The sequence below is a fragment of the Suillus clintonianus genome (genome assembly GCF_016758775.1).
Source record: "Suillus clintonianus strain FC179 chromosome Unknown DEU56scaffold_43, whole genome shotgun sequence".
NCBI lineage: Eukaryota > Fungi > Basidiomycota > Agaricomycetes > Boletales > Suillaceae > Suillus > Suillus clintonianus.
Window position 1 is genome coordinate 257,301 of NW_024539267.1, and position 25,465 is coordinate 282,765.

The 25,465-nt window shown below is 48.6% G+C and overlaps 7 protein-coding genes across 7 annotated transcripts; 3 read left to right on the forward strand and 4 right to left on the reverse strand.

Annotated features, from left to right (window-relative positions):
- Nucleotides 1-1,782: 1,782 nt before the first annotated feature.
- DEU56DRAFT_901903 (uncharacterized protein) lies at nucleotides 1,783-2,439 on the forward strand (the record flags this gene model as incomplete). Its single annotated transcript, XM_041356573.1, has 3 exons — nucleotides 1,783-1,863; nucleotides 1,919-2,152; nucleotides 2,220-2,439. 3 exons carry the CDS (start codon nucleotides 1,783-1,785, stop codon nucleotides 2,331-2,333), a joined length of 429 nt encoding a protein of 142 aa, XP_041207692.1. The 3' UTR covers nucleotides 2,334-2,439.
- A 2,964-nt stretch (nucleotides 2,440-5,403) lies between these two features.
- Nucleotides 5,404-6,626, reverse strand: DEU56DRAFT_738142 (uncharacterized protein; the record flags this gene model as incomplete). Its single annotated transcript, XM_041348638.1, has 5 exons — nucleotides 5,404-5,804; nucleotides 5,855-5,935; nucleotides 5,986-6,172; nucleotides 6,213-6,442; nucleotides 6,500-6,626. 5 exons carry the CDS (start codon nucleotides 6,624-6,626, stop codon nucleotides 5,404-5,406), a joined length of 1,026 nt encoding a protein of 341 aa, XP_041207693.1.
- A 792-nt stretch (nucleotides 6,627-7,418) lies between these two features.
- On the reverse strand, nucleotides 7,419-8,854 carry DEU56DRAFT_913538 (uncharacterized protein; the record flags this gene model as incomplete). The annotated part of the gene is made up of 4 exons (XM_041357535.1): nucleotides 7,419-7,499; nucleotides 7,570-8,459; nucleotides 8,516-8,753; nucleotides 8,807-8,854. The coding sequence occupies 4 exons, from the start codon at nucleotides 8,852-8,854 to the stop codon at nucleotides 7,419-7,421; spliced, it is 1,257 nt and encodes a 418-aa protein (XP_041207694.1).
- Nucleotides 8,855-9,473: 619 nt separating this feature from the next.
- On the reverse strand, nucleotides 9,474-12,055 carry DEU56DRAFT_738167 (uncharacterized protein; the record flags this gene model as incomplete). Its single annotated transcript, XM_041348641.1, has 7 exons — nucleotides 9,474-10,093; nucleotides 10,140-10,384; nucleotides 10,507-10,747; nucleotides 10,803-11,176; nucleotides 11,226-11,563; nucleotides 11,613-11,768; nucleotides 11,816-12,055. The coding sequence occupies 7 exons, from the start codon at nucleotides 12,053-12,055 to the stop codon at nucleotides 9,474-9,476; spliced, it is 2,214 nt and encodes a 737-aa protein (XP_041207695.1).
- A 1,756-nt stretch (nucleotides 12,056-13,811) lies between these two features.
- On the forward strand, nucleotides 13,812-15,970 carry DEU56DRAFT_401556 (cytochrome P450). The gene is made up of 11 exons (XM_041346045.1): nucleotides 13,812-14,051; nucleotides 14,111-14,247; nucleotides 14,308-14,433; nucleotides 14,491-14,914; nucleotides 14,967-15,069; nucleotides 15,117-15,203; nucleotides 15,259-15,293; nucleotides 15,344-15,390; nucleotides 15,441-15,563; nucleotides 15,614-15,643; nucleotides 15,695-15,970. Exons 2-11 carry the CDS (start codon nucleotides 14,117-14,119, stop codon nucleotides 15,885-15,887), a joined length of 1,299 nt encoding a protein of 432 aa, XP_041207696.1. The 5' UTR covers nucleotides 13,812-14,051; nucleotides 14,111-14,116; the 3' UTR covers nucleotides 15,888-15,970.
- DEU56DRAFT_808405 (uncharacterized protein) lies at nucleotides 15,613-17,756 on the reverse strand. Its single transcript, XM_041353426.1, has 12 exons — nucleotides 17,675-17,756; nucleotides 17,280-17,434; nucleotides 17,122-17,180; nucleotides 17,027-17,065; nucleotides 16,897-16,973; nucleotides 16,789-16,846; nucleotides 16,653-16,736; nucleotides 16,485-16,595; nucleotides 16,390-16,430; nucleotides 16,305-16,330; nucleotides 15,695-16,245; nucleotides 15,613-15,643 (listed from the first exon to the last, which is right to left on the reverse strand). The coding sequence occupies exons 1-11, from the start codon at nucleotides 17,720-17,722 to the stop codon at nucleotides 16,080-16,082; spliced, it is 864 nt and encodes a 287-aa protein (XP_041207697.1). The 5' UTR covers nucleotides 17,723-17,756; the 3' UTR covers nucleotides 15,613-15,643; nucleotides 15,695-16,079.
- An 82-nt stretch (nucleotides 17,757-17,838) lies between these two features.
- Nucleotides 17,839-19,299, forward strand: DEU56DRAFT_981255 (uncharacterized protein; the record flags this gene model as incomplete). Its single annotated transcript, XM_041359828.1, has 5 exons — nucleotides 17,839-18,245; nucleotides 18,433-18,573; nucleotides 18,630-18,722; nucleotides 18,775-19,011; nucleotides 19,066-19,299. The coding sequence occupies exons 1-5, from the start codon at nucleotides 18,111-18,113 to the stop codon at nucleotides 19,297-19,299; spliced, it is 840 nt and encodes a 279-aa protein (XP_041207698.1). The 5' UTR covers nucleotides 17,839-18,110.
- Nucleotides 19,300-25,465: the final 6,166 nt, after the last annotated feature.

Here is a 25,465-nt window from a genome sequence, read left to right on the forward strand (position 1 = left end):
CGTCTGTCTTTCTCTGTATCCCATCTCAACAAGCGGGACTTTCTGCGGATAGACTACAAAGAGCATGCATTCAGAGCGGTTGCACCCGAAGATTTGAACCCAATATCTACAAGTGTGATGAAAGAATTGGGCGCTTAACCTGCACAGCCAGTGGTCAATGCTGTGACGCGAACACGAGGATGAGCTTACTGTGGAGGATCTAAACGATCTCCCTCACGACTTGACTTGACTCTGGATGCCCACTCCGTTACAGCTTCTCCAGCATTTGTCTTCAAGTTCCCATGTACCTCTGGATTCTGATCAAGTGAGTGAGTTTCGTGTGGCAGGTAATGTTAAAAGCTGAAGTTATACCGCGTCCATTAAGTGGGTCCCCGAACAAAAAACCATGCCGTATCCAGCCCCTGCGAAGAAAGGAACTTCAGTGACAATGCCTTACAAAAAGATTGCAACAAGGAACATCCAAGACATGCCAGTGGTACGGTACGGTCACGGTAGCATCAAGCATATCTTGCACCTGCCCAATGGACGTCGGATCATCATCTACTCGTATAATGGCTCATTTCGGGTCTGGGACTTGGAGACGGGCATGCAGGTCGGGGAGGAATGGGAGGACAAAGAAAAAGGAGTGAAGGCCATAGCATTGGCATTGTCGCCGGACGGCAAGAAAGTAGCGAGCGGGAGTAAAGATGGCGCAGTGAGATTGTGGAACATCGACACGGGCAAGATCATCAAAAAATGGATGGGGCACAAAAAGGAAGTGAACTCTGTGTGCTGGAGTTCAGACGGAGGGCGAGTGGTGAGCGGATCGGAAGATGGAACATTCAGAGTTTGGGATATCAAGAGCAGTGCGACAATCCTCGGACCGATCAAGGCAGGGCGAACCATAAAGGCGGTTTGCTACTCACCTGATGCCAAAATGATTGCCACGGGCGGCGGGGATTGCTTGAAAGTCTGGGATGCCAACACAGGCAAATTGCTCACAACATTAATAATCGAGGAATTTGTTTCGTGCCTGGTATGGACCTCCGATGGAAAGACAATTATCGCCGGGGCATACAAATGCATCACGAAATTCAACACTGCCACGTGGTCTGCAGCAGCTGTTCTTGAATTGGAACTTGAAGAGCCTGGTATAGTCGGTTCCATTTTATTATCTCCAAATGAGCACATTTTCGCAAGTTTTGGCAATTCCTACAATTTCTACGCCAGAAAGACAGTGCAATTATGGAACCTCAAAACCAATCAGCCCATCGAACCACCACTCCATCATGAAGCTGAAGATATTGATCAGGTGTGGTGCGCAACCTTTTCTGCAGATGGATTGTTCTTCATCACCGCCACGGCCGGACGTGACGCCCCCATATACAAGTGGGATCTTTCCGCTATTGTCAAAGACGCTAGCCTTTTGTCCAACAATGTAAGCTTGAATACATTTAATCCTCAATCACACTGACAACGGATCTACTCCCCAGATTGATGCTACCCGACGACCAGTTCCAAAAATGAAAGGTGCTCCACGTCCTCAAATACCCCCAGGTTTTTTTGACGGTATACGACGTGCTGATGTACGTGATGGATTCCATCTACGATTGAATGGTTTGATTGATACATTGTTAGTTGTCTACTCCGCATACTCAATCACATGGACAACATGAACGCCGCAGCCTCGGTCGCTTTCCCTCATTCTGGCGACGACGCCCCTTCAAACAAAACAGGGCGACTGAACATGGCATACAATCCTGGTCCCGCCCTTTTAGCTGGAGTCAGAGCTTAGTCTCTGGCATGGTACGCAGACGAGATGGATCGGGCATTGAGTTGCGAAAGCCGCCAATAGTCGAGGTCCCATGCACAGCAGGCAAACCTGTACGTTCTTTCCCTCTTCTTGGTTCTTCTTTATTACTGACCATTTCTCGTGCAGAGAAACTATCACGCTCGGAAAAAGAAGCCAGCTGCCAGCTCTTTGCAAACTGCCCATGCCCATACCACCCAGCAACACACAGCACCCCAGGGCACACCATCATCATCGCACCAACCACCCCCCACTGTCATGGCTTCAACACCTCCTGCCGTCGCTGGTGCTGCGGGGACAACGGGAATTATTTCGCGTCCTCACATCCCAATTACTGGGTGGTGTGCTCGTCTCATGGCCTGGGTTTGCTGCATACCCATTCAAAATGCAGATTAGCTCTTGTCCGATCGTGCCCTTTACGTGAATACAGGTCCTGGAATACTACTTAATCCCAGAAACGTTTAACGCCGTCCCATTCCGCTTTATTTATCTGCCAGGCATGAATCTCGTCGGTAGATCCATTGACGGGCGAGATCACGAGTGATGACTGACGAAGAGTATCATAAAAAATGACTACCGAGCAGGAATTTACGTATCCCCTGCACTCTTATAGGCAATCTACTGTCTGGGCTCTTATAAAGAAACGAATGCATCATGTTATAGTTTCTCATTGTTGACAAGAGGAAGTAGGCAAGGACCTCGAGCAACGAAATGTGTTTGCGTCAAACTGAAGTGCGTTGTAAAATAGCTGGTAGAAGAATTGATTCACGCTATGTTCAATTGTACAGAAACTGTGATGCGCATTGTCCGTCTCGCACAATCGACATTCACAGTGGTAAAGTAGAAATTCAGCATGATGCCTGCTCCAACACATGCGAAGTGCTGTGGCCATGATGAGCATTAGTACAGGGACTTACGAGTGATCCGCCTGCATATTCGCAATATCATCCATCCACCCCTTTCATTTGTAACTCAACGGTGCCAGACAGGAATTGACAAAGGCCACGTTGCGTCTTCTATGTCTTGTGTGCCTTGGAGAACATGAGCCTCTCCGTCATATCGGTGTCCCCGCCCACATTGTGGAGTGGTCCAGCGATGGGTGAAGCCATGCTCATCTCACCGAAGCTGCTTGTTGAGAGCTGTGCCAAATCGCTGGTGTTACCAAGATATGTTGAGGAGATGAACTGTCATCGTCCCTGAAAAGTGTCTGAATGACGTGTGTTCTCGAAGGCCAGCTGCCAAGGATAATATAGAGGCACGTTCAGTGGTATAGAGCACGTTCCAAATCTCAACATACCCAAGGATTGAATGTGTCCAAGAGCAGGCGACGGCTTGGGCTGCGATGATGAAAGAGCGAGGATGTGAAGGTTGATAATCTCACTTGTGCGGCAATGAGCTTGTGAATTCGGGTCTGGAATCAAAACGTTCCTCCCTGTACTGTGGTGATACGAGCCCTGAGCTCGTCGTTCGTACATGAAGAGATGCTCGAGGATCCGAGCAGCGCGTTCTTCTGTGATGGTAGGATATCAATACTGACCAATGACCAAGAACGGCTTACCGAGACATTCTTTGAATCCCAGTCTTTACCCAAGTGGACGAAGCTACGAATAATCTCTTCCTGGGGGTCGAGATATTCAGTCTGGTTTGTTGGGATTTCAAAGACCTGCGACGTTCCTCCGAAGACGGAACATAGAGTGCGAGAAGACAAGAAAGACTGATTGGACGAAAACTGGAAGAATGTGACTAGGATTGCTAGATTATGATTTGAAAAAGAACTCGTTTCCAGCATTGAAAGGTCGGACACGGTACATCTTGTTGTACCGAATAGAAATGCGGTGCGAGGGGATGGATAGGAAGACCACAGAATGATATTTGGCCAGTGGAGAGAAACAGTGATACAGGCTCGCGGGATAGCATGGCTCTAAGACGCGATGTCGATGGGTCAATGAAGATGACAAAACTGGGTACGCATTATCAGAGAATAGAGGTCGGCGCTTAACCTGCACAGCCAGTGCATAAGCTGTGGAGCGAATATCAGGGAAGTTTGCAAAGCTGTGGAGGACTTAACAGCGACCTCCCTCCCTGCTTGACTCTTGACACCCACTCGTTGCAGCTGTTTCAACATCCGTCTTTCTGTGTACCTCTGGATTGTGATCAAGTAAGTGATATTCATGTGGCATGTGATTTTCAGAGCTGAAATTATACCGCGCACTTCAAGTAAGTCCCCGAACAAAAACCATGCCTTATCCGGCCCCAGCGGAGCAACAAACTTCAGCTAGAATACCTTACAAGAAGATTACAAGAAATGACATCGAAGGTGAGCCATGGTACGGTGGCATCGAACACATCTTGCATCTGCGCAGTGGACAGCGGATCATCGTATATTCATGGAGTGGCTCATTTAGAGTCTGGGACTTGGAGACGGGCACACAGGTCGGGGAGGCATGGGAGGACACAGACAAAGGAGTGGCGGCCATAGCATTGTCGCCGGGCAGCAAGACATTAGCAAGTGGGAGTAGAGATGGTGCGGTGAGATTATGGAACATCGACACAGGCAAGGTGATCAAAAAATGGACGGGGCACACAGATGAAGTGAGGTCTTTGTGCTGGAGTTCAGACGGAGGACAAGTGGTGAGCGGATCCAGAGATGGAATATTCAGAGTATGGGATGTTGAGAGTGGCACTACAATCCTCGGACCGATCAAGGCAGGGCAATCCATGAACGCGGTTTGCTACTCGCCTAATGCCAAGATGATTGCCACGGCTGGGGATGGCTTGAAAGTCTGGGATGCCAACACAGGCGAATTGTTCAAAACACTCGAGGGATTTGCTGCATGCGTGGCATGGACCGTGGATGGAAAAACGCTTATCGCCGCGGGACTCAATAGGCATCACAAAATTTGACACCGTCATGTGGTCCGAAACGGCTGTTCTAAACTTAGATCCTGGACATTTCACCTGTGTGTCACCATAACCGTTACTAATTAGTAAGAGTGATGTGATAGCATGTTCCTCACTAAGTAGGGGCGTTTACCTATACTGCAGCGCTTCAGCACGTTCCGCAGCAATCAGCAGTGACTTTGCTAGGAAAACAAACCTCGGGTATACCGGTATATTATATAAGGTTATAATTAGGCTGCAAGACTATATTTAGGTTTCCCATGGTATTATTATATCCGCTTAATCCCGTGCGCCTCTTGCCGACACTTCTCCGGCCTTTCCCACGTCCTCCACACAGCCGTGCTCACTGTCATGCACGACGAGCACCACTACAGCCTTCAAACCTTATCGTTTTCGAGCGCACTTTTTGCGCTTATGATACCATGACCTATCCTATACCACCTGCCTGCTTTAGACCGCCAGAAACACTAGAACCATACATGTATAAGGAGTTTATGTTGTATATCAATGTGATATTATTTGATGACACCGAGCTCGTTGGTCTTAGTGGTCTGTGCATAGCATGACAATCAATAACTCGCCCCCACTAGCTTCACATGTCATGGCGGTTGTGATTTGTTACTTAGTGCATTGACTGAAAACTTCGGAGGGTGAAAACTTCGGCAGTATATTGCACGCAGCAGAAGATACACATAGGCTGATTGTAAAACTAACTACTCATCGCTGGTGGAGGCGTCATCCGATGAGTCTTCGGAATCAGTGTCGATGGTGGTGTTGCTCTTGTGCACTGGGCCCGTAACCTTCCTCTTCTTCCGTGCAACATATACTGCTTCTCCACGTGAGTGACGTGCCCGATTTTCCGTCATTCGTTGAACCAATTCTTCGTCCGTGAGCACAACCCAATGGCAAGATTCCCTGTGGTGAGGTTCTCTCTGTAGAGCGTCAAGCAATTTCTGAACCTCTGCCCTTCCGCCAACTTTGCTTGGGTTGCAAACAGGTCCGGGCAGTGGCCAGCCCACGAGAGCGACACCGCAGTGCTCGACTATGTTGCGCTCGTAGTTGACGTAGTTCATTTTGACAGCCTTCTTGATGTTCTTCTCAAGCGCAATCGATTCTATGACTTGATGATCAGTAGTGCATCAGCATTGAGGGATTAAAACTCACCAAGCTCTTCTTGAATGATTGTGCGACAATCGCTGATGAGCTTGTTCAACGGGCGTTGGCGCGTAATTATCGTGTTCTCGTCTACCCAAAAATCAATATAATCCTCGCCATCGAAAGGTTTAGAATCATACCGAGGCCGGTAACCACAAAAGCCTCCAATTTGAGACCCAAGTGTCGTGGTTCGACGTGAAGGACCTCTTTGACAAATTTCTCGGCTTTCGGCGTGAAAAATATCTTCGGTTCGGAGAGATCTTCGATGTTCCCGCGCACTCCAACATAAAAGCCCTCCGTGCCGGTTCGAGCACAGAGGGCCATCCACTAGAATTAGATATATGTCAGTCAGCAAACATTATAATACGAGACCCGGACTTACCTCGCGATCCATCGTTGTGAATGTTGCATTGATGTCGTGACGTTTTGCCTTTGGATTTGCTCGGGCGACATGACTCTTTTCTGTCCGAGCTTGAAGAACCTCTGCGTTGTAAGCACGCTTTTGAGCAAACGTGAGGCATGAATATGCTTCAAGGAGTTCATCCTTATTCTCAGCGATGAATTGGGTAAGCTTAATGCGATCGCCCCGTTCACGATCTCGATTAAAAAAATCATTGTCAATATGAAGCTCAGAAAATATAGATTGAATTTCACCTTCATTTTCTTCCCTAAGTTTTGCCTTGATGAAGCCGTTCCACGAGTTAACACCTCGGCGCTGTTGTGACATGCGACTCCTGAGGAATAATTGGCTACGAGTCCACCTGAGGGAACTGGACAACATGAGTGAGTCGAGCAGCCACAAGAACAGCGGGTCGTCGAAACCAAACTTACCGACCATGTACTTGTGCAATGTCGACAGCCTCCTGCGCATAGGCTTCCTTGGCATTGTCGATGGCACCTGTCAAAGCGTCCAATTTATTCCGCCGTTCTGCTTTCTGAGCGGCCGTCAACTTTGCTCGAGTTCGGTGAGTTTTCGGAGCACGAGCCATGGTGCAAGTGGTGGGGGGAACAAATCAAACCTAGTGCTCCATGTGCGTCGCCTTAGAATTGTGGAATTGCCGAAGTCAAACAGGGTTAGAGCCAAAAAATGCATTGCTAAGGTAAACGAACAATACTATTTAGCTAGAACAGAAAATTTAAATTAGCCAGCGCCCACTGAAGTGCCGAATTAAACTCACAAATCTGACAATGATCGTTACTTGCACGTGCCATGATAGCGAGAATATATTTCATCCGTTCCTCGGGTATCCCCAGCTTCACAAGAATCGCTTGCCAGGTCAAGGGACCATACCCGTCAACCTGGTTGATGCACCTCCAAATCTCATCCATTGTTGTAGCGTGAAGCGAAAGGTCATGAAGGTAAGCGCTAATTTCCGTGGAAACACGCTCGGAGGCCACATCATTTGGACGCCCAGTCAAACGCGCATCCGACATCAGGTAAATGTGATTTGTGATCGAAATATTACCTTCTTCAGTCCCTCGCATTGACGTTGAGATCTGGACTGGATTCTGCGGCCCTTGTTCAACCCTTGACCTTTGGCGCGATGCCGTGCTGGCTCCTCTGGTTTTGTGTTCAGTCCCTCGAATTGACGTTGAGGTCTGGATCGGATTCTGTGGCCCATTTTCGACCCTTGACCTTTGGCGCGATGCCGTGCTAACTCCTCCGGTTTTGTCCTAAGTACACGTCAGTCCCACGAAGCTGAATTAGTTTGTGATCTACTTACGTAAAGCTGATGCATGTTTGATTTGACGGGCGACGCCACAGCACGCGCCACTGATGAGGGTGATGAAACCGTGTGTTTCAAGCGAGGAGAGCAAGGTGCGATTATGAACGGAGGAGGGCTTGGAGGAGGGCGCGCCACTGATGAGGGTGATGAAACCATGTGTTTCAAGTGAGGAGAGCAAGGTGCGATTATGAACGGAGGAGGGCTTGGAAGAGGGCTTTGAATGATAGGTGCTGCAGAGGGTGACACTACAGTGTGCAATGCTGAGCGCGATGAGACCGTGTGCTTCAAGCGAGGAGAGCAAGGTGCAATTATGAATGGAGGAGGGCTTGGAGGTGGTGCAATAACAACCGGCAGAGGCTGCGAAGGGCATGTAGACATTGGTGTCTGCACCCGTATAGTTCGGCTCTTTCTTGGTGTCTGTTGCCCTGCAATACTGGGTGCTGGACCTTGTCTATCAGTCTTTGTTGGAGTCTGTGGCCGTGCAAGAGGGACCGAATGTTGTCTATGAGTCTTCAGAGGACGCGCAGACAATGGCTGTGTGATAAGTTGTCGATTGGTGCGAATGGTGATACCTTCTGCTAAAAGCTCAGCAGTTTTTGAAAGCTCGTCGGTGTCTTCGTCGGAGAGTGAGTGTAGCGATGAACGATCAGATGTTGACGAAAAGTGTCTCGATGAATGCGAGGAATATAAACTAAGAGAATATCTCCAGTCGTCGTCCGGCTGTGTACTAATGGCTGAGGATCGAGGATCGACAATTGAAAATCCGTGTATGCTGGCATTAGGGATCGCAGGAGAGCTCAAAGGATTGGGGAAAATGTAAGATGAGGTGCCCATGTCTTGAGTTTGGCGCTTGGATTCAAGCTCTTCCCGTTGTAATGCATCTAGCCCTGAGGCAATCAAATTTCTCAGTGGACGCCGCGATGCAAAATGAAGAAACACTTACTTTGAAGCAGCTTCGGAGGAAGCTCTACAGGCCTCCAGTCGAACCAACGGCGACAGACTTGATGCGCGATTGAACAGGAAAAGTCCGTGTGGATCTTCTCAAGCATGGTCTTCTCAATCTGGCACTCGATGGGCTCAGATGCAAGGACGGTAGTCTTGGTAGTGGGATACCAGCAGAACATGTTGGGACGCTTTTCGAAAACGAATTCGGCGGTGAGCTTGATCTCAAAATAGTGTTTCTGTTCATAGCATGATGAGAACAACTTCAAACTTAAGGAATACATATACTCACTGTCTGACCATGCAGATCAAGATATTCCAGACGGTCTGCAGGAGTCATGGTTGTTGGTAACTTACAGTAGTGTGATCAGCGCTGGAGCAAAGTGACTTGAGGAAGCCTTGAGGCTCGCACATGTTGAATTTGAAGCGAGTATACTAGTATGTAATCATTGCCAGTCTCCTATCAAAATGCCATCGAACAGTTAATGTATTCCTCTGCATCGCCAAATTGTCGTAGTATACTTATCTGGACCAAATCTTTGCTGGAGGCAAGCATATCGAAGGGGTAGAAGTCATTGAATTCATGCTTCAACAGCCTATCCACGGATCAAAGGGTAGTAGAAGTAGTTGAATTCGTGCTTCAGCGCACCACTGCAATGTGACTCAAAGGGTAGTAGAAGTAGTTGAATTCGTGTTTCAGCGCACCACTGCATTGTAATTCGCTCATTGCACCTCATTTCTTCAAGACAAATACTTAGAGATTCAAGGGTAGTAGAAGTAGTTGAATTCGTGCTTCAGCGCACCACTGCAATGTGATTTATGCTCGTTGCACCCCATTTCTTCAAGACAAGTACTTAGAGATTCAAGGGGTAGTAGTAGTTGAATTCGTGCTTCAGCGCACCGCTGCAATCATTTTTGGGCATAAGGTCACGATAATGAATACAACGCTACATTACAACCTAAAGGTGAGAAATGGCATCTTCAAGACGGAAAGCTTCGTCGTTCAACTCGTCATTCTCCCCGAGATCAACTGGTTCCCTTTCGTCATCCAAGTTCTCTATCTCCACAGAACCATGCAACAGCGCTGCAGCCGGGCCACTGTAGCCCTTGAGGTAACGAATCTTGTTCAAACGATGGCGGTGAATATTGTTGATGCGGTGCCGTTCATTGTACTGTTGTCTGAACTCTGCAGCAAGAAGGGAGTCAGCTTCCTCAACCGCTAATGTCTCAATGACTTCTAGCATCTTCGCATCATCATACTCGACCCAAGCGTCGAGGCGACGTATTTCGACATTTAAGCGGGTAATCTCCTCATGCGACCTCACCACCTTGAAATATCTAGCTGCCATTTCCCGATTGTCAGGGACGGCCCATGGCTTGGAAAGGAGGTCATGGCGAGAATATTTGAGGAGCGAGAACTCCCCAAGGGTAGCATACCCCACAACTTCGGAATAATCGAGGATAGGCCGAGGTGGTGTTTGAAGAGGGGCTAACTTGTTGTACTTCTCGAGCGCTGAGCGAATAGCGGCAGATCGACGTGCGATGGCTTTGGAAATATGTTTCCGCATTTTGTAGCCTCCTCGCAGTAATGAGCATGAGACCACACAGATAATTGCAAGACAAACCTGTGCCTACGAGGTTGGCCTTCGAAAACTCAAATAAGCGTTGGACGACTAGGCCCTCCAATTCCTCCACAGTCCGAATGAAGCGGCGCTCATGAGAATACTTCAGTGCCTGAGTGTATTCAGGGTGCGCTATTGTCCAACGCTCATTGATGCCATTCCGCCGCTCGAAATCATCCACCACATTCATTTGCAACTCATACCTGCGCAGCACTGATGCGCGTTCTGCTTCAACTGTTCTTGACTGCCTCCGAGCACTGGCGTTCAAACCTGAAGTTTGCGTAAAGCTGGTGGGTGTATACATGAGGAAAGGCACCGATGTCACGCTGCCATACGCTGACCTAAATTTCGAGGGTAAGTGAAAAAAAACATGCTAGCGCCAACTACAAACTCAGCGAGCCGAAGCTTTTCAAGCTCCTCGACATATGCCACTGCAAGGACATCGGATGGTGGTTCAATAGCTAAGTTGCTAAGAAACTCGACTTCTTCTTGATGCCACTGGATGAAGTCTTGGTCAGCGAGCGATTTCCGGGACTTGAACTCCTCAAGCAAGGGCGTATAATCTTCGATGATTTTGAGCGCCTGGACATAATTATTGCATAAGAAGCGACCTTTAGTCACATTAACGAACAAGATCGTAGTTTGATCAACAAGGTTTAATCTTACTTAATTCAAGATACTTGTCGCGATCCCATTGGTCAAAGTGAAGATCGAGAAATTGCGTCCAATGAAAATGGGACGCGTGGCGGATGAGAACTGCAGCACTATTAGAACTCGAGAAGATACGTTCACAGGTTTCTAGATCCTCGTTGCCGAAACCTTCGAGGTACAAAGGATGATTTTGCAGCTGGCAGCGGCGGTTATGAGCGTATCCATGAAAACTGTTCACTGCGACAATAAGATTTAGTGCCTTGGCTCTCGCACCAATAGAACTCGCTGCGATGGTCTTGCGCGATGAACAGCCGATGTCATGGCCCAGAGCTTGATCATTCCCGCAGATGTCAAGTAATCGATTGGTCACGGCGAGTCCATACTTGGCACTAACGAAATCATGTCAGCATCAGATGAGTAGAACGGAGAATGACTCACAGCTCTCCGCTTCGTTTCATCTCAACAACACATTCTACAAAGCCATGGCGACACGCCAAGATAAAGATGCCGGTTTGCTCGAAGACGAAAATTTTGTTCTCCTCCACAGACTTGGTGGCTGTCCAATTTTCTGTACAATTAGTAGTCTCGCCACTATGATGTTCACCAGGCCGATTGCGAACGTCGTCTCTGAAAAGCTCCACCGCAGTCGTGGGGATGAAGTACCTGCTGTCGAAGACGCGCTCATCTGCTGAGCCGGAACCATCCAAACGTTTGGCGGAATGGTTGCCGTCCATGCTGTGAAGCCTTCGGGGATTAAGGGGCGGCTCGTTCGGTTGCTGAAAACACGATATTTAATCAGTAATTTATTCAAATATCAATACTCACCTCAAAAGCACAACACGGACAAGCGCCTGACATGTGCCAGTCGGCGTGGTCTCTGCCGAGTGCACGGTCGACCTGTAGTTGAACGAGGCGTTGAATTTCGAGGTAGATATCAAACGCAATCGAAAATTGATTGCGTAAGTACTGCGAATATGTTACCTAAACATTGGTTCAGTAACACATTATTTGATACATAAAAGACTTACATTATGAAGCGCGCAGAGAACTTTTGTAATCGATTGCATGCTAAATGACGATTGACGACGGCGAATCTGATGATAAAGTTCTAGGCATGTGAGATCAATAGCGACTGTTGGTTGCACTGGCGAGCAGCCGAGTAAGCCCATGCGCAGCAGCGCAGAGTTGGCAGGTTCGTCGGGCCGTTGGGCGACATTCACGTTAAATCTAAAATCTGCTAGAACGCTTGTGATAACAATCAAGAGCATAAACTAAAAGCTTACCCCTGAGCCCAATGACAGACACACCAAAGATATGCTCATCGAGTGCTTGAGGTTGATTATCTGTGGCGTGTTCTGGACGTGACCGATGTTTCCATGACATATAAGCATGAACAAGGGACGTCATCTGCTGCGTCCATGCAGTGTGTGCACGACGATATCGTTCGGATCGTGTACGATGGTCTTGGTGTTTACGACTGGTGACACCGCTGCAAAAAAAATCAGCAAAGCAACGAGCAAGGAACAGAAATATTGACCGCTGCGGGCCACAGCTCTGGAAGAAATCTGAAAACAGCTCACTGTCCTCCAACTGCTTACCCTCACGAATATCTATCCTGTCGTTGTCGTTGTCGTCATATTCGGGTGCAGCATCATCATACGACATCGTGTCGCAATAGTGTTCTCCAGCCTCTAGTTGGGCTTCCGCCATAAGAGAACGGATGCGACTATTTTCTGGGGGGCGGTTGCTGAGGGGGGATGGGCGGATTATCATAGCACATACCTCGTATTGATTCAGCTCGTCTACGCTCGTCCTGTAGTCGTTCACGCCGTATTTGCGTCAACGAAGTTGTCGTAGTATGTAGTGAGTGAGATGCGCCATTGAGAACAGTCATCTTCACCCGTGAAGATGTAGACATCCTCGAAGGGCGCTTTGGGGGCATGGTGGATGTTGAATGTTAAGTATGGACCTGAAAAAAGGGCGTGAGCAAACATCTCGCTTATGCGAGCAGCCCACCAAGGCTGCTGCCATGTGGCCTACATGTTGAAGGGAGCTCAGCGCTCAGCAACAGGTGTCCAGGCTCGTGTACAGTGCGAAACGTAGTGGTGATGCAACATGTGTTCTTGATGAGCAAGCAAATTCCAGTGTTAAAAGGGGTCCCAAGCCGCCAGATGGTATAGGATAGGCCATGGTATCATAAGCGCAAAAAGCACACTCGAAAACGATAAGGTTTGAAGGCTGCAGTGGTGCTCGTTGTGCATGACAGTGAGCACGGCTGTGTGGAGGACGTGGGAAAGGCCGGAGAAGTGTCGGCAAGAGGCGCACGGGATTAAGCGGATATAATAATACCATGGGAAACCTAAATATAGTCTTGCAGCCTAATTATAACCTTATATAATATACCGGTATACCCGAGGTTTGTTTTCCTAGCAAAGTCACTGCTGATTGCTGCGGAACGTGCTGAAGCGCTGCAGTATAGGTAAACGCCCCTACTTAGTGAGGAACATGCTATTACATCACTCTTACTAATTAGTAACGGTTATGGTGACACACAGGTGGGACATTTGGTCGATTCGATTTCATTAACTCCAAATGAGCGCATCCTCGCAAGCACATCATTCAAAAACACATCATTCACAAACAAAACAACGCAATTGTGGAACCTTGAAACCAATAAGCCCACCTCATTACACTTACCAAATGAATTTAGCCGACTCCAACCTGCCCGTTAGCACGGTGTACTTCGAACCGCCAATGGGTGTAATGCGTAAGGGCTGACCATCTACTATGGCTAAAGACAAACCCTCTCCTGGCTTCAGGTCCAAGGGCTCCAGGTGCCATCTTCAGGGACACTACGATTACTGTGCATAAAAGCCATGGCTTGAATGCACTTTCAATAACATTCAACTTTGCGGTCCTCCCGATTTGCCATGGTACAAATGTTTGACCTGCCCATTTCTGATAACGCGCAGCTTGTTCTCGGTGCCGGGGGTCTTCTACTAGCCGGAGCGAGTTGGATTTACTTTCCTAAATCAGAGCACGGCCTTCCTCTCCCACCTTCTCCTCCCACTTCGCGCCTTCTGGGGCACTTCCTGCCTCCTCGCAAGTAAATTGAGACATCGTCGTCGTCGCAATTTTAATGTTAATTGCGTTCCTTTGCTGATCAACTCATTTTTCACTATAGCGGGATGGATTGATGAGTACGGTCCTCTCATCACCATTCGTTCAGGAACCGAGAAGATCATTATCATCGGCCGTCATAAAGTCAGTCTTCCACACTGGGTTGTCATAAGTAATGTCTAGGTTCAAACATTCTGTTGCAGGCCGTAATGGATATCATGGAGAAGCAGGGCGGATCGCTAACTGATCGTCCTCGAATGATTGCTGCTGGAGAAATTCTTAGCGGCGGACAGGCTATCGGTTTTATGCACGCTGGGGACAGGTTTCGTCGGATGCGTAGGTTCGCTATCAGCGATACAATGCAAAGATAATCCTATCTCACTTCTGCAACGTGATGCAGAGCACTTCATTCGCACCTCCAGCCTAAAGCGGCTGAGGCTTATCAGCCTCTGCAGATGTCACACGCGAGAAACACAGTGCTAGACATTCTTGATGATCCATACAACTTCCAGAACCACGCGACAACGTAAGCGCTTTGCTGGGTTCGCGTTATGATAGCACATCACTTACAAAAATTTTGAAGTTATGCTGCGGCGAGTATTATTAAAAAAACATACGGGAAAACTACACCCACGTCTGCAAGTGACACCGAAGTCAGAGAGGTTCACCGCCTCTTCGAAAGCTTTCGCACAGCTTTGCGCCCTGGTGCTTACCTCGTGGACTCGATTCCATGGCTCAAATACCTTCCTTGGTATGGTCTAGACTTAAAACGACAGTTTGAGAGCACCAGGAAACTCTACACAAATCAGCTCAACCGTGTGAAACAGCAACTAGCACGCATAGTCTTACCAACATTCAGACTATGTTTGAATTATTCCACAGCAGAGCAATGTGGATGTTGGTCCTTCGTTTGCGAAATATATGCTAGAAAACGAGCGCCTCCATCATTTGACGAGACCGAGATGGCGTTTCTTGGTGGCGCCTTGTTTGGAGCCGGATCTGATACAGTGAGGTGTATTCCTTTGTGTCTGAAGATGTGTAACTCATACCAAGTGTCAGACTGCTGTGGCAATATGCACGGTACTAATGGCAGCCGCATGTTTTCCCGAGGAACAAGCTAAAGTACAGGCCGAGCTTGATATGGTCATCGGAAGGCACCGAGGTAGCTCTATTTCTCTTGCATTTTTACCAATCTAAGGATTTGTACAGCACCGACCTTCACCGACCAAGAATCCCTTCCTTGTCTTCAAGCCTTCATCTCTGAGGCCTTGAGATGGAGACCGTTGGCTGCTAATGGTCGGTATCTTGATCGTCAGTCATGTACCTAAAGTTTACACGGTTCACTTCGCAGGGTTTGCTCACCGAACGACTGAAGACGTGATTTGGGTAAGTGCTGTTCAAGTTTTCGTCCGAAGGATGACCTGATCCACTGGCAGGAAAACTATTGCATTCCCGCTGGGACTACAGTATCTGGCAACCATTGGTAAGCACTTGTACATCAAGATACGAAATATCCAATGGTCTTTTCGTCAGGGCCATCTCTCGAGATCCAGAAGTCTACCCCGACCCTGACATGTTCAAGCCTCAGCGCTGGATTAATGACCAAGGCCGCATGAGAGAAGATCTCAAGTTCTTCGTCTACGGGTTTGGTCGGCGGTAAGCACCGTCTTTCAAGATATCCTTTCTCTGACATTCCTTCCTTCCAGCATATGCCCTACTCAACATGTTGCGAACAGGTACGAATATTATTCCGCATATGAACTTCTGAGCTCATTCGATTATTACAGATCGGTGTTCATAAATTCGCTTCTTATTCTTTGGGCTTTCCAGCTCACTCTGGATCCTACAAAGCCGTTTCATGACTTGGGTTTCATGACCGGGGCGATGCCGAATGACAGGCCATGCGCTATTGACTTCAAGACGAGGTTTACGGAAGTAAATCTCAGGCATATGATGCAGAATTATCCTGTCGTCGCATGAAAAGCCTTGACATCGGACTACGCACGGTCGAACAAAGAGCCGGTCGGGAATGAACCACTAATTCGTTCATGCCGTTAGGTCTCGCTGTATCATGGCCCTTTAACATCATAATTTGAGTCGTATATTATATCACATAAGAGGAGAAGCTTCTGATTTAACAGATACAATGGTTCTACATATGCATATATCCCCTCAAACTGCACTTCTGGTCGTTCCACCAATTGACATGGCAGGGGGTCGTAGAAAGTTCACAGGGTCTAACAGCGTCATGGACGACGTCTCATATTCACGCTCATTGCTATGTCGAATGCGGAATAGAATTCGTGATGCCAAGACGCTATGAGTGACCGGCTGTAGCCTAACGGAGTGGGTTCGAGATCAAACCAGCGAACAACCAGAATGCAGCCTGTGACGTACGTGGCAAACAAATTACTATAGGCACTCTACAACCAAGTTACAGAAAGTGAGTGAGTGGCAGGATTTGACAGACCGATACACGTACCGGAAGCGCAGCTACAACGATCACATTGGCCAGTGTGATAGCTTCCCGAAACATGTTAGACGATACTATCTTGAGAGCCAAATATTTCCACCCACTGAGGATGCACATCATGTAGAAGATGCCGTCATGGTACAGTGTTACTACTATTCCGCTTTGAAAACCTCGGTAGTCGTGAACTCTCTTGTACACAGTAAGGGCTAGCATCACTGCACGTTTTGGTTGTGAGTAAGTAGGCCAATATAACGCTTTGCATAATCACTGACAGCTTTCGAACATCGCCAAGAACATGTATGGGACAGCATAATTGCGGGTGCTCTCGAAGTAACACGTTCCTAGAGGGGGCTCCTCTGATAGTCATATTAGAACACATTTATTTCGTGAACACTAATGAACACACACCCCCTGGAATCAACATTTTAGGGCTGAGGCATGTGACAATGACGGCGACAATTGTCAACTGCAATAATCAAAATGTATGCTCTGACGCATGCTCTGCAGAACACGCACCACACTATAAGTCCTTAACCCGATCATCAGTCTTTTACTCTTTTGCCAGAACGCCCAGGTTCGAAGAACAAGCAGGCCTGCAAAGTAAGTATGATTCACTGCGTCCTTAACATGCATGAGGAAGTCGCACTTTCCGCAGCAGCGATACCTATTGCGGGAATGAGAACGACTGACATTCACGTTGTTGAGCTTAGTGAAAATGAATTGTTGGGCACACCGACTCACTACTAATTCCTTCCAGAGTAGAGGCACACTTTGCACATGCAATCAGCTTATCATAGAAACTATTCGCCACCCAAGGCTTACCTGACTGCTGACACGCAATGCATCTAAGATAGGCCCATCAGCAACTAACAAGATAAGGAGCATCGGAGTGGGGTGACTCGCCGTATGCAGTCATTCCAACACCTGCGAAAGGCAGATATCGAGAAATGGCGAAGGTGACGCGAGTAGAATCCCATGGTTTGAACCAGGTCCATTTCACCTGTGGGGAGTGATCAGAACAACGCTCGCGGACATACAGATTATTTTCCAACCTCTTCGGGAAAAGTGACACAATAATCGAATACCTGCGACATCGAAGGAGACATTGATATTGAGCCATAACCACAAGAAATGTGTTTGATACTCACGAGGATTGCAAGACTGCACACTAAGAAAATAACAGTCAGCGCCGCCATTCAATTTTCGGACGATCCACAGAGACTCACGATTAGCGTACTGGATTAGACATAATGTAAGCGTCGAGTATATCAGGGCCAAGCAGAACTTCGCTTACCTTGACCGTCTGTATCTTCGCGAGATCTGAGACCGACAGGGAAGACATGTCAGTATGAAAAATCAGTATGCGCCTTGTGGTAGTACCTGCCCGCAAGCCCTCATAACGATACCCCTGCAAGGGTTACTTAAGTATGATGATCGATAGGCATTATTGAAATTCCCCCTGGTTATTTTGAGCCTCCAGATCGATATAACACAGCCAGAAGCCTTTAAAGGAGAAATTCTATTCGACACATCAGAGATAGTACCTGATAAGTACCAGCGACGGGAACATCGTGCAATACCACGTCACTGCTTGATGCTCCGAGTGTTCTGTCACCCCTTGATCATGATGCAACCGGAATCATTCAACTGATCACTGTTGCCATCTTGGAATCGATTGTTATACAGTTGGGCGACGCACAAAAGGATTACAAGCAATTGAGTCTTTCGTTATGGGCGTTCGTGGTCTCAGACGAGACCATCGATCTAATGCCAGACGCAAGAACTGCCAAGGCGGACCTGTGCCACCGCACACCGAACCTCTGCTGTGCCCAGGTGACGATTTGATGGCACAGCACGCTCCGCATGTCAGAGCCAGTGCCTTTGGGCTGGGCAGTAGCCATACAAGGATAGAAAAGGAAAGGCAGATACCAGGAATGAGACTCACATCATGCCATTCACGATCACGGCGAACTTGAGTGTGGCCCAGTTGAACTGAGCAAGTACTGTTCCGAACTTCAGAAGCGCCCTCACGTGATCGCGTGTTCTCTTCAGCTTGTAGTCACGGTTGTCACGAAGCGAGTTCAATTTTCACCTGCCCAAGTGACGGCCATATCGGGAATTGATAACCCCTTACTACTATACAAATGGGATCTTTCCGCTATTGTCAAAGACGCTAGCCTTCTGTCCGACAATGTGAGCTTGGATACATTTCATCCTTGACCACACTGACAACGAATTTACTCCCCCAGGTTGATACTACCCGACAATCAGCTCCAAAGATCAAAGATGCTCCACGTCCTCGAATACCCCCAGGGTTTTTTGACGGTACACGACGTGCTGATGTACATGACGGTTTCCATCTACGATTGAATGGTTTGATTGATACATTGTTAGTTGTCTACTTCTTATACTCAATCACATGGACAACAAGACAGCCGCACCCTCAGTCGCTTTCCCTCATTCTGGCGACGACACCAACACAGAGCGACTGGTCATCACACGCAATCTTGGTCCAGCCCTTTCAGCTGGACTCAAAACCTAGTCTCTGGCACGGTGCGCAGACGAGATGGATCAGACGCACAGCTGCGGGAGCCACCAATAGTCGAGGTCCCATGCACAGCAGGCAAGCCTGTGCGTTTCCCCCATTTCTCTGTTCTTCTTTATCACTGACTGCTTCTCGCATAGAGAAACTATCACGCTTGGAGAAAGAAGCCAACCGCCAGTTCTTCGCAAACTGCCCATGCCCATCCCACCCAGCAACCACCTCCCAATGCCAATGCCACTGCTTCGACACCTCCCGCCGTCGCTGGTGCTACGGGGACAGCAGGAACGATCACGCGTCCTCACATCCCAATTACTGGATGGCGTACTCGCCTCATGGCCTGGGTTTGCTGCATGCCTGTTCAGAACGCACCCTAGTTCCTGTCCGATCATGGCGTTGGAGCAGTGCCGACTGCTAGAGACTCCGCTGCTGCAAGAACCGAGATGAATGATGATGATGCTACACTACGAACATGCTGACACCTGACTTATGTGATGACTAAGCTAAGGAAGTGGCCGATAGGACCCTTGGTGCATGGCCCTTGCCCTTGGAACCCCTAGTCCATGCGCCCCTCAAAAAACAACCGGCGCCGCCCTCGACGCCTGTACTCTTCCGTCTCTCTTCTCTAATCTGTTTCACCCTGGTCCTCTTCTCCACTCTCCTCGTCTTCTCTATTCTCTTCGTCTTCCCTTTCCTCTTCCGGTTCTCTATTTCTGTTCTCTTCCTCGGCGCCTTGTTCCTTCAACCCTTCTTCGTACTCCTCTTGCTTCTTTGCCAATACTGTGCCCTCCCGTGGCGTGAATGCTCTCAGCCTTCTAGCCTCATATTCCCCTTGTAGAACAACACCCTCTAGAGTTTCCAACGTGTACGAATTCCGTAGTCTTGTTTTGATACGGCGTGGTATTGACCATTTTGGCAATAATTTTCGTTCCGCTTTGAACGTGTAGTCCAGGTCATTCCGGTAGACCTGTACTAACTGTCCTCGCTTGAAGACGACTTCTCCCGGCTTCTGCTTCGTGACTCTTCTATCAAAGGCTGTTTTCCGCTTAAGCGCGTGGTGGAGGATTTCTTCGTACCCGTCTAACTGCTGTTGTTCCACGTACGCGATGTGCGTTGATGCGTCCAGTTGGGTTGTCGCCGACGTGTTATCTTCTTGAGGAGTTTTCTGGGTGTTGACCACTAGACCCAGAAGCAACTCCTTTGGCGAAAATTTTAGCGCTGGTAAGAGGCGGTTGTTTAAGGCCTGGACCGCTTCTTCTAGGTGATCCGGCCATGTCTTTGGGAGTCTTTCCCAGGACATCTCTTGAGGCTCGTCTTCACCTATGCTCGGCGCACACAATCGCTTGAGAATATGCAACAACAGTTTGTTAGTGCCCTCCACCAAACCGTTAATCCAAGGAGAATACGCAGCGACAATGTGGAGTTTACACTTTCTTGATTCGCAGTATGATCTGACTGCGTCATTGTTGAAGTGTTTGCCCCCATCAGACATGAAGGTTTCTGAGGGTGTGAAGCTGTTGAATATGTTAGTTAGACCATCCACAGTGGTTTTTGCGCTCCCTGCGGTTTTATACTTAAAGACCCAGGTATGCTGCGAGAAGGTATCCAGGTAGACGCCTAGGTTCGTGTATCCACCCGTTCCCTTTGGTAGCGTCAAATAATCACCGACTAATAGCTCAAACGGGTGTCTTCTCGTTATCGGCTCTAGAAGGGAATGTAAGTGTGTCGGTCCGAAATTCTTACATTTTGGACAGTCTTTGACGGCTTCCATTATCGAAGCATCTAACTTTGGACTGCAGATGTGGTCCAGGAGCGCAATCTTAATTGCGTCCCTTCCCCAATGCCCTCCCTCCTCATGCGCTTTAGCTGCTAGTGCGCGGGCTTCCGTTTTGCTGACGCATTCGACCTTCGCTCGTGCCCTCGTTGCGTCGTTCCCTCGTATACGCCATAGTTTCCCTTGGTCTACCATATACTGCGACGCCCTATGCCTTGCCCTCTTCTTATCTCGTAACTCCATCCCGTGGTCTAGGTCGTAGATGGCATCTATGACCTCTTTGAATACTTTCTCTTCCGCGAACCTCTCCCGGAGAACGTCAACCGTTGGATCTGTTGCTGTAACGAAAAGTATGTCATTGATTAGCCCTGTCCTCGCCTCCCAGTCCTCGTTAACCATCCAGTCACTACCGTCTCCTTCGACGTGTGGCTGTCCTTCCCACATTCTACTCAACCCATCTGCGACTACGTTTAGTCTCCCCGGTACGTGTCGAACATCGACTATGTTGTATGCTAATATGCCTTCGCGCCATCTTGCATGCGACACGTTTAGATTGTTCTTGAGGAGCGTGTCTTTAAGCGCGTTGCAGTCGGTCTCGACTTCTACTGGGAACCCCCAGATGACGCTCGAGAATTTGTCGAGGCCAAATTTGAGTGCTGCGAATTCCAAAAGGTACGACTTGTATTTGCGTTCGGTTGGTGACGTTCTTTTTGACGCAAATCCAATAGGGTGAAGGTTTTCGACCCATTTGCCTGTCGGGGTTTGCGTTCGCACTCGTTGCGACAATACCGCGGCAAAACCATCCAAACATCCGTCCGAGGTAATCACGAAGTGCGATCCGTCATACTTTGGCGCCTGGAGTACCGGTCTAGACGTGATTGCGATCTTCAAGTCTAAGAAAGCTTTGGTGTGTTCTGGTTTCCTGTGGGGGGCTAACTTGAAACTGCTCATTGTTCGTTTATACAAGGCTTTCGAGTGGGCGTTGTCCATTGGGACTTTTAGCAGTAAGTCTCTTAAAGGACCCTCTCTCTTTGCGTATGCCTTGATTAATGTGCGGTAAAATCCCGTTAGCCCTAGGAACGACACGAGGTTCATCGCGTCTTCTGGCTGTGTCCAGTCTACTATGGCCGTTAGCTTTGTCAAGTCCGGTTTCACCCCGTCTCGGCCTACTGTCCCTCCTGCCAACTCGGTCTCTGATACGCAAAGACGTGTCTTGCTGGGCGCTATCGAGAAACGGCATTCGCGGAACCGTTTGAATATGGTAGTTAGCTTGTCCATCATTGCTCGGAAGGTATGTGCTGCGCATCCGCCGTCGTCCATGAACAACTCCATGAAGTGTGGTACTAATAAGTCGTGTAGTTGTTCCGCTAGCGTGTCACAGAACGCGGTTGGCGCTCCTGTGATGCCCATAGGCATGCGCTTATACCAAAAGTAGCCCCTCCCTTCCACATAAAACGCTAGATACGGCCTCCATTTTTCGGGGACTTCTATAGCGTAGAATCCCGAGGCGAAGTCGAAGACGGAGATGTATCTGTGGCCGCTTAAACGCTGTTGTTTCGCCAGGATATCGCCTTGAGGCATTGGTGCGACCTCTGTGACCTTGTTTAGCTGCGCGAAATTCTGACAAATTCTCCATTTCTTCGGGCCCTTGTCTGTTGTGTCGTTGGGCGTTTGCGGGGGTTCTACTTCACGAGGTGGTAGTTCGAACGCTGGGTGTAGTCCAGCGCTCTGACATTGCTCGTTGACTCTGTGTTGTAGCTCGTCGAGCGACAGTCCTCCCGCTTCATGGGCCTTTTGCGCTATGACGGTCGTAGCGGCACACTTGATCAATTCTGGCGGTGCTCGTTCTATGAGTCCTGCTTCTAACATGTCGCTTGCTCTAGCGTTATAAAACTTGGATTGTTCTGGTGTTAGAGGACGTTGGTGGATTCGTAAGTTGAAGACTGCGTCTTCTGGCACGTTTAGATTGATCGCTGACCCTGGAATAGGTGTTACTTCCTTGAGCGTTAAGGCGAATGTATCCGCATAGTTCGCTACGAATTCCTCGAGCTCCTTGCGTTTGTCCTCCGTTAGATCGTCTCCAAGCATTATCTGACGGGTGATTGCAGCCACTCGAGCTGTGTTGAACGGGTCCGTTTGCCTTGTGTATATTGACGGATTCTGCAGCAGCGGTGTCGGTTCAGGGAGTTCACCCAATAACTCGTTGTCTTCACTTGATGTGATGACATCTATTCCCGGTACGTGTTCTATAGGGTTGATTTGGTCAATTACGAGTTTCTGCTGTGTTGACTTAGTCGGGTTAACTTCCCTTGAGGGGAGCGTTTCGCTCCCCACTTCGTGTTCCTGTTCGACGCTCTCCCTTTGCTCGATATTCTCTTTCGACTCTCCTCCGTTCTCTTCCTTACTTCTCTTCTTCATATATTCCGGTTTCCTCCATTGTCCCATGGGTTGTTGACCCGGTATATGCTGACGCTCGTGGGTGCTATTAGTGCTTGGCTTTGCTCCACTGATACGATTCGCTTGAACTTGCCTCGAGGGGGGTTCGCCTATACCCCCCATTGTCATTTCCCTCTGTTTTATATCTAACGTTAGACTAACTCCTTGTTCCGCATGTTCTAGGGCCATTGGTCTTGCAATTTGGTTCGTTATGATCGTTGAATTCAGTTTGTCGGATACGGTGACTACGTCCGTCGTGTAGTCGTGTACTGCCGCAAAGGCTTTGAGCATTGGCTTCCCGAACAAGAAGCCCCAACTACCGCCGCTATCGAAAACCTCGAAGTCGCATTGAGCCTTAACATTGTTAATTTCCACTGTTCCTGTCCATTTGGCGATGGAGTTAACTATGGTTCCATTGGCCATTCTTAAGCGTTTTGAAGACTTGGTCCAGTTATGCAGTCTATGCTTGATTTTTTGAAATATTGTCGTGCACATGACGCCAACCATCGCTCCGTCGTCAAATAAAGCTTTGACTCGAACTAATTCTCCTTGTGGTCCTCTTAATGCTATCTGGTGTATGAACGGGACGCTTTCCCCGTTTTCCAGCTTTGTTGTGTTGGTTTGCGTGTGGCCGGCCGTGTACAAATCAACGACTGCGATTGCGTCATGCATAGTAGTACATGTGGTGGCTATAGCTAAAGCTGGAGTTTCGGGGCTAGACATCGTAGAACTGTCCTCGTGCGTAGCCTCTTCCCGCGCGAGGACGTTCTCGTGGGCTTGGATATTCCTAAGGTGGTGGGTCGGCGTGATATCCTTTCTTACGCCGACCCGTTCTCTTTTCCCTCGCTAAACTCTGCGACTTCCTCGATCCAGGCTGAAGATGATTGGGGGAATTGGTCAAGTACGAGTGAGATGGGGATTGCGGTGGCCCTGTTGAATGCGCCAAGGGCTTTACTAACAATTGCTCTCCACGCCGCTTCCTTTCTCGATAGTCGTTCTGCATGGTCCATTGGTAACCGGCAGTTCCTTCCGTTATGACCGTGGGTGCCACATGCGAAGCATTCACTGGAAGCAATGGCTGCTGTACCTGGTTTGAGCGGATAACCTGTCTCGTGATTGACCCGGGTGCTTTCTCCCCATTTTGCGTTCCATTGATTAATCTGACTGTTGTACGCTGCATGACCCATTGGACTATCTGGGTGGTGCGGGAGCGATGCGATTAACTGTCTGATCTTGTTCTTCATATCTTCCGTGATAGCAATTGGTTGTGCGGCTGTGGCTGGTTGACGACTAAACGCTTGCTGGGCGTTTTGGTTGGTTTGCTGTGTTGGTACTCGTCTTACTGTGCCATTGGATAGAGGTGCGTTGGGCAGTGTCGACGGATTGATTGACATTCTCGATAGTTGGTTCTGGAGAGCTGCGATGGAATTCTGTGCGGGGTTGCGTTGCTGAAGGCGGGCTACATCAGCTCGTAGCATGTTGACTTCTCTTTCTTGCTTCGTGTTCTGTTCCTTCTTCTCCGCTAACCTTGTTCCTTTCAACTCCTTGACCTCCTTGGTAAAAGCTGTCCAATCCGTATATTCATCGTCCTTCAACAAATCTTTGACGACGCTCGGTAATAATCCTCGGATCTGCCAGATCATGGAGGTACTTGTTGCGATTCCTGCGCTCATAGCCAGCTGCAATGCCTTGGTGGCCCATGCCTCGTGTGCCCAACACTCCCTGTCGTATAGGATAGTCTTCGTTCCCACCTCCGTTTCCGCTAATCTGTGCTCTAGCAATTCCTTCTCGTATTCCGCTTTGGTTTTTTCTGCTATTATGATTGGTGGCCAACGAGTTTCGAACGCGGTGACGAATGTCGACCAGTTCGCCTTCTGCGTAGATACGAGTGCTTTAAACCAAACTTCTGCTTCTGATCCCGTGCCTAAATAATCGCTAAACGCCTCCAACTTGTCGCTGCCCGAAGTTACTGCTTGTTGTCTCATTGCTCGGTTGAACGACTTTAAGAAGTCCGCTGGGTTCTCTGATTTGCGACCGTCCCCATGAAATATTTGCGGAGTCTCCATGGTCATGGTTGCTTTCGGCTGTGCTAATGCGAAGAAAGTGTCTAGGTCGTAGTCTGGCGTGATGGAGAGTGATGTGAGCGGTTCTTTTTTCGTATGGCGTTGAGGTGGTTTAAAGAGAGTTAGGGGTAATCACAGGTCTAGTTCTGGGACTGCGAGTTCCGGGAATGGGACTGCACTGTTATTATTCTCGTCTTCTTCGATGCTGCTAAGGGACGAGTTACGCGATCGACTTGGTGTATTGTGAGACGAAGGCTCTGGTGTATCAAG

Coding starts and splice junctions, on each gene's coding strand:
- DEU56DRAFT_401556 (XM_041346045.1), top strand. CDS start 14,117: ATGGATATCATGGAGAAGCAGGGCGGATCGCTAACTGATCGTCCTCGA. Junction 14,248..14,307: donor AGGTTTCGTCGGATGCGTAG/GTTCGCTATCAG, acceptor AACGTGATGCAG/AGCACTTCATTCGCACCTCC. Junction 14,434..14,490: donor TTCCAGAACCACGCGACAAC/GTAAGCGCTTTG, acceptor AAAATTTTGAAG/TTATGCTGCGGCGAGTATTA.
- DEU56DRAFT_808405 (XM_041353426.1), bottom strand. CDS start 17,722: ATGTCTTCCCTGTCGGTCTCAGATCTCGCGAAGATACAGACGGTCAAG. Junction 17,435..17,674: donor CGAAGATACAGACGGTCAAG/GTAAGCGAAGTT, acceptor CTTTTCCCGAAG/AGGTTGGAAAATAATCTGTA. Junction 16,596..16,652: donor CTTGGCGATGTTCGAAAGCT/GTCAGTGATTAT, acceptor CAAAACGTGCAG/TGATGCTAGCCCTTACTGTG.